The 7,224-nt window shown below is 37.0% G+C and overlaps 2 protein-coding genes across 2 annotated transcripts in view; both read right to left on the bottom strand.

The window, feature by feature from the left end:
• Positions 1-341: 341 nt before the first annotated feature.
• On the bottom strand, positions 342-2,211 carry LOC103521997 (far upstream element-binding protein 1). Its single transcript, XM_008487105.3, has 3 exons — positions 1,923-2,211; positions 792-858; positions 342-484 (listed from the first exon to the last, which is right to left on the bottom strand). Exons 1-3 carry the CDS (start codon positions 2,004-2,006, stop codon positions 342-344), a joined length of 294 nt encoding a protein of 97 aa, XP_008485327.1. The 5' UTR covers positions 2,007-2,211.
• A 2,373-nt stretch (positions 2,212-4,584) lies between these two features.
• Positions 4,585-7,224, bottom strand: part of LOC103521996 (far upstream element-binding protein 1) — a gene marked incomplete in the record, with an annotated part of 7,176 nt that continues 4,536 nt past the window's right edge. The window contains 3 exon segments of the mRNA XM_008487104.3: positions 4,585-4,716; positions 5,142-5,283; positions 5,517-5,564. Coding sequence (XP_008485326.1) covers positions 5,248-5,283; positions 5,517-5,564 — 84 coding nt within the window.

Here is a 7,224-nt window from a genome sequence, read left to right as displayed (position 1 = left end):
TGAGTTTAAATATTGTAATACAATCGGCAATTTGCAATTATCGACAAACAGCATGTACAAATAATTCAATTACTTACCAATGTTCTTCCCACCACCAGTTCAAGGTTTATTTGAAGCTCATTTCAAACATTTCATATAGGTACAAAAATATCTATACACACTACCGCCACCCTGGCTGCTACTTGTGCTGCTTGTAGAGCTGCTGCTTGTGCAGCAGGATTTCCAGCTACTGCTAACTTCTTACTATCAGGCTCTGCAACAATACAAATGAAATGTTAGCCACATTGGGGGAAATTTTCAAATACTTTACTGAAAAGGAAGAAGTATTAGTGGCTCAATATCTACATGTAAAAAACGTTGCATATCCATGTGTGGGCAGCTATCTGTAGTGCTACCGCCACCCTGGCTGCTACTTGTGCTGCTTGTAGAGCTGCTGCTTGTGCAGCAGGATTTCCAGCTACTGCTAACTTCTTACTATCGGGCTCTGCAACAAAACAAATGAAATGTTAGCCCCATTGGGGGAAATTTTCAAAGACTTTACTGAAAAGGAAAAAGTATTAGCAGCTCAATATCTACATGTAAAAAACGTTGCATATCCATGTGTGGGCAGCTTATTGTATTTAGTAAAATCTGTAGTGCTCAATGAGCACGGCTCATGCTCAGACCATCTGACAGTTCATTTTTTTTTTATTATTATTATTTTTAAATCCCAAGCTTCTAATAAGATTGAAATATTATAGAACTCCTTCATTAGTAAAGAACTACTGAAAAGAACAAAATAAATCACTAACCACCAAAACTGTCCTCTAAAGGCCTCTTGTTATTTTCTGGGCTAGTAGGTTGGATTTTTGCTGCAATCTGTAAAGAAGAAGTCAGATACAAATATTAAGAACACATGAAGTAGGAACAAAAAACCAATGACAGCTCCTTTTCATAGCAATTTTTCATTGTCATGGCTTCTCAATTAGCACCCATGATCAAAAGTCTTTTGGCCTAGCTTGAGGTGTTTATTGTTTTGATGAATTATCAAAATGATTCTGACCCACATACTGAATGTTTTGTTATAAATAATTCAGGAGCTAACAAGTGTTTTCTATGGAATGAAGCTTGTTCAAAAGTTCGGACAAAAGAACTCCACCATTTTTATAATTCATTGTTTTTCACCCACAAACCACCACCAATCAAAGTGTTCAGAAAACGTCAGGCAAAAAAATTCCTGCAGATCCTGATATAATAATGAACAAGCCAGGTTTAACCCTGTACCTGACTGTTTTGTTATAAATAATTCAGGAGCTAACAAGTGTTTTCTATGGAATGAAGCTTGTTCAAAAGTTCGGACAAAAGAACTCCACCATTTTCATATTTCATTGTTTTAATCACCCACAAACCACCACCAATCAAAGTGTTCAGAAAACGTCGGGCAAAAAAATTCCTGCAGATCCTGATAAAAAAAATTCCGGTCCCGGGGGTCGCTTACCTGCAAAAGGTGCGGTCCCGCCGGGAGGTATTAAAAAAAAATGCCGGTCGCCTATGTGATAATAATGAACAAGCCAGGTTTAATCCTGTACCTGACTATGAGTTACAAGCAGAGCCTATTATAAACCATTACCCCTCACATTTCTGTAATATGGCCATGGCTTGCTACCACATATTTTGATAGATAAGATGACCTAGCTTGGAGCCATGCAGAAATTCTTGTAGAACTTCAATCCCAAGCTAATCTTGATGCATATTCAACCTAAGATGGGCCCTAGAGCCCTCCAGTTCCGGATATGATGTGGCCATGGCAATAGTGTAGGATGAGTGGGAGTACATGCCCTTTGTTTGGAGAGGAATCTGTACAAGCGAGGTCACCCAAACGTCCAAGGCGACATTTTAAGAGTTGAATATATTCATAAGAAATATGAGAGATATTGAATTACCTGTCTTGCACGTTGTAAAGCAGCTGCGAACGCTGAACTTTGGTTGAAATTCTGTGGCGGAGCAACCGCTGAGAAATCACTCATTGTGAAACATGAAGCAAGTTTTAAAATACAATGTGGGTACTTAACATAACTAAACTGCTTCTACTAAACGTATACCAGTGTTTTCTAACACTCAAGATTAAAATCCTCTCGAGGAAATGGGGAAATTAAAAAAGAGTAGAAAGAAGTTGTGGAAATTGGAAAACGAAAAAAAAAAGAAGGAAATTTTTGGTAAAATGTGTTTTGTTATGATGCCGTATATTCAAAAACAAGATGGCGTCTTCAGCTGATTTGAATAAAATCCGTTCACACGAAGCCTGGCCGGCAACAAAACACTCACGACGGCAACGTCTTTTCAAATGTCCTGTACCTGAAGGCAGATGGGCCTGATGAAGACTGTTATCACGGGTCACTGACCTGCATGACGAGTTTTCCTCCCATTTTATTGATAAGAGAAACATTTTATCATTTTCGAGATGCGTTTTAAAAGTTTATCATATTTTTCTTACCTTTACATGAAATCGTCTCTCACACAAGAGAGCTGATGCCTAAGAGGTAAAAAAATTACTTCAAAATAAATGGGTATTTCCTTTCTCCTTGGTCTGTTGAAATAATTATGTAGGTGTATTTTTTTTTCCTTTTGGGAAACTGACCGCTACTCCGCAGAAACAGAATGAAGCAGTTATCAGTTTCCCACAAGGAAAATAAACCCCAAGTATCACATCTACACAACCACTTGATTACAGCTAAGATGTATTATTGATTGTGTCTCGTTTTTCCCCCAATACCTACAGTTTTTTGTTTTTTTTACTCATCTATATCGTCATCTCAATATTTCCTAGGGAAGGAAAACCAGCCTGTAAAAATTAAAAATATTCTAGGTGGGTACAAATAAAAATACAAACATTGTGGTGATGGTGGTTTGTACCTTTGCTTTTATTTCTTCTTTCAATCACATTTTGTTTGATTTGAGCCTCAACTTCAGGTTACAAAGTCTTCAGATATTCAGAAACAGTACCAAAAGTTCACTGGACTGCAAGTGTGTTGAGATAAACTACAGACGTACAAACAGGTTGACCTTTCATCACAAATTTCGAACGATAACAATATTTCCAAATTACGATTTGGCTGGCATAAAACAACAAAATATTTTTCTAAAATATCAAGCCGAAAAAAAAGATAAAAAAAAAAAAAAATCTCGCGGGATATTGATTGGTAACCTGACGTAATTTACGTATCTAAATAAAGCAGACCAGTCATGTAAGTACGGAAATCGAGAGAAATATAGAGAATAAAACGCGAGAATAAAGACAGCAATGTGTGAAAACCTTGAGTATAAGTAAAGAGTACTGCGATTCTTTGTCTTTGGATTCAATGTTTAATCAGGCACTTAAGTATAAAAGCTCAAAGCTTATTGGATGCATTGTACACTTACTACCTTATTGATAGGCTGAGCGTAGTATTTTTTTAATCATATATCGGTAAGAGAAAAAATGAGCGTTTCAATTTTATTACTTTGTGAATCATGGTTCGGAAAGAGGAAAAAAAAGAGAAATTTGACAATGCATGAGTTGCTTCGCAAAAAATTGAAACAATTTAGTAGGCGGGCGCCAAGAAATATTTTGACAGGTGTAGCAAGTTTTGTTTTTGTTCGCGATGAGTTTCAAATAAGTAGGTGAAGTCGGCGGTGGCTGTTTTACATTAAATTATAAATATAAAAATATATATTGAACATAGTAAAGAAGGTAGAAGTACCTATATAAAAAACATGACATGGAATGTGAGATGCAGCATGCAGTTTAACTTCTGTTGGCAAGCACAGTTGACCTCAGCTTGTCAAAGTTAGCACCGGAGAACTGTTCCACCTGAAACAGACACGGAAATCACACACAATCAGTTACAAGTAAAACCACTTACTTTGAGAAATACCGACATTTTTGGGCGTCAGCCAAATTGTCAAAGTTAGCACCGGAGAACTGTTCCACCTGAAACAGACACGGAAATCACACACAATCAGTTACAAGTAAAACCACTTACTTTGCGAAATACCGACATTTTTGGGCGCCAGCCAAGATTTGATTTGTATAGGCTTAACAGGTCTGTTAAGTTAACAAGCTGTTAGGGGCTAGCCCTCATCTGATGAGAGACTTACTACAGGATGAGCATGTCATGACAAAGACTACACGAGTCTAATGTAGCGGCCTTTCAGAGAGTCTTATCATTTTCTTAGGTATGTTATCTTTTCAGTCTCCACAAGACCTGTTAAGTAAGCAGGCAGCCTGTTAAGTTCCATTTGATTTGTATAGGCTTAACAGGTCTGTTAACAAGCTGTTAGGGGCTAGCCCTCATCTGATGAGAGACTTACTACAGGATGGGCATGTCATGACAAAGACTACACGAGTCTAATGTAGCGGCCTTTCAGAGAGTCTTATCTTTTTCTTAGGTATGTTTTTTCAGGCGACTACATTTCCACTGTGTGACGGGCCCCAGTCTTATTCTGGCAGTACAAACAGGATATATTCTATTCTATTTTCTATTCACGTACCATGACACTGTCAATCAGCTCCTCAATACGTGCCCTCGCCTCCTGCACCTGATCCGGACTCCCGCTCAGCATACACCTCCTATCCGACGGATCATCCTCTCTCATCTGCACGAACTGAACGCGGGCTCCGGTCTCGTTCTGCAGCTTTTTGATCATGTCACCACCTTTCCCGATCACCACGCCCACTGCAGCTTTCGGTACGCACACCTGATGAGAAGGGGAGAAATGAGGGGCAAGATTAGAAAAGAATGTAGCTCACAGCTATTGAATTTGTTGAGCAATTTAATACTCAGCAGTTTTATGATGAGAAAAAGAAACTTGAAACTCAGTATTCAGCATAATCTCTCAATTCACGTCTCACCTTCTCGTATCAATAGCTTGTCACACCTTGACACTTAAGCTTTGTTTCTTGCCAGCCTAGTTAGCTTGGTTGGTAGCGTACCTGCCTTGTAAGCGCTAGGTCGCAAAGTTCGATCCCCGCCCGGGGCGAAATTTATCTTATCCTGTCTTCCTTCTCTCTTCGATTTCGGGATGATGAGACCTTAGCAGTTACAGTTCTCTCTATCAAACATCTTAAGAAAAAAAAAAACCATCTACCCTATTTTAAATTAATTGAAAGTTGTAACACTCACCTCCATCTGACCTGGATCACCTCCCATGTTACCTCCCACATACCTCCACGTCCATCTCCATTCTCATTGAACTCTCGCATGTTGCCAAAGTTGTCGTTGTTCCGTCCTATTCCCTGTTGCCACCGCCTCGATTGTTGAAATTCTATAAAGTAGGGGAAAAAAAAAAATAGAATTGAAATTAAGAATAATAATGTCCTGAGTCTTTGATTTCTTGGTATGGTGAGTTAAAAAGCAATAGTTTAAGGCCTGATAACCTTTGTTTGATTTTAAAATTATTATAACATATTATAATGATTTGTTCTATCCCAAAAAATTTGGACAGAGCTTAGACCATTATATTCTTCAACATGTGACTAAGTATGTATTTCACCTAACCTGTGATTCTTTCTCTGCAATCAGCTCATAAACAAGGTTCTTGGCATGCTGAAATAGAAACAGACAATGGAAAATTTGTTATTTATAGTTACATGGTTATTTTATTAAAAAAAAAAGGAAAGGCTATATCTTAAGTGTAAAATAAAATGCTATTAAAAACAGAAAATTCTTCTATCCATCAAAACTCAGAATAATTTCTAACATTTTTTTATAATAATGATATTAAATTAATTGGTTTAACTAACAATGTCTTTTTTATGCTCCATAGTAGTAAGTAAGCATAAGTACTAATTCAACTATTTTCTGTATTATGTAAATGTAAATATTGCAGTTTCTTTGTTTTTATCACAACTTTTGTACATTGTACCACTACCATGGAAATAGACGTTATAAGTAAATAATAATAATAAAATGCTATGGGTATTGGAAAAACACAGCCCCTGCTACGCAAGTTGAAAATCCAAATGTCATCTTCTTATGATTCCAAATCAAATATAAAAGTAAGATACGGTTATGTACATTCTTCAGCCAATGCACACTATTTTTTTATATAATCTTATATAAGTTAATAGTAACCACTAGACTCCGCAAATCTTCTTTGGATGTTTTAATAATATTATTCTATGTCACAAAACTTATACCGGATACGAGACGATCGCAGTGAAGCACAACTACGCCATAGGGAGACTGAACTTCAATAACAATTTATGAGGTTCAAGAACCATTAAAACATATCAATTACAAACATAACAACCAATCTAACAATACAAATAGACAATACCCTATAATGAATGAAAAAAATCATCTTGCACTACCTCAACTTATCTGTAAGGTCCAATCTCACCCGATAATACACAAGGTTTTTTCTACTCAACATGACCTGGGCTTAGTCCTGAACAAATCAACCAAATCTCTAGCACGGGATCTTCTCTTGCAACTTTAATGATCAATTTACTCTCTATTTCCATAATGATGAGTACGACTTACTCTTAGGCCGAGCTCCTAAAAAAACAGGGAGAATCAAATGATTTCAAAAGCCATGTGGACATTTAACCCAGAGACAACCAAACCAACCCCAGCCCAGAATGAGCTAAAAAAATCTGGAAAAACAATATCAATGTCAGGTAATAAACGATACAAAACAAGAAGAAATGTTATGAATAATAACTCTAATATAAAATCATATATACACATCTTAATTATCACATTTTCCCATGCCTCTAGTAGATTACAAACTCAGAAACTTATATGCATATGAAGAGAACAGCACATTAAACAGTTGTGCCAACCTTTTAAGGCCAAGTAATATACCTCTAAGGAGCCCAATCAAACACAAAACACATAGCCGAATACACATAATGTAAATAAAAATAGGTTGCACCCCTGCAATATAACCCTCTCACTCTAACAATGTGATAAATAGAAGAATGAAATGTTGGTGAATGTTCAACTTCTTATGCCTGCCAAATCCACTCATATCCGATTGCTACTGGAGAAATGATATTCAAATACTTACCTATGCTGCACATACTGTGAAGAAGTTAATAGAAGGCTAATTTTCCGGTTCGTTTTTTGTTAACTACGCCAGCGAAGACCACTTAAATGGATGAGTGACAGTGAACGGGCCATGCTGCTTAAGGATTACTCTAGCAGAAATCCAGAGCGAGGAGCAACGTGGTTTGGGGCTATCAGTGTACATTATCTTGTT

The sequence above is a fragment of the Diaphorina citri genome, unplaced genomic scaffold (genome assembly GCF_000475195.1).
Source record: "Diaphorina citri unplaced genomic scaffold, Diaci psyllid genome assembly version 1.1 scaffold6522, whole genome shotgun sequence".
Classification (NCBI taxonomy): Eukaryota; Metazoa; Arthropoda; class Insecta; order Hemiptera; family Psyllidae; genus Diaphorina; species Diaphorina citri.
The sequence above is the reverse complement of the archived record's forward strand: the minus strand, read 5'-3'. Positions and strand labels throughout refer to the sequence as shown.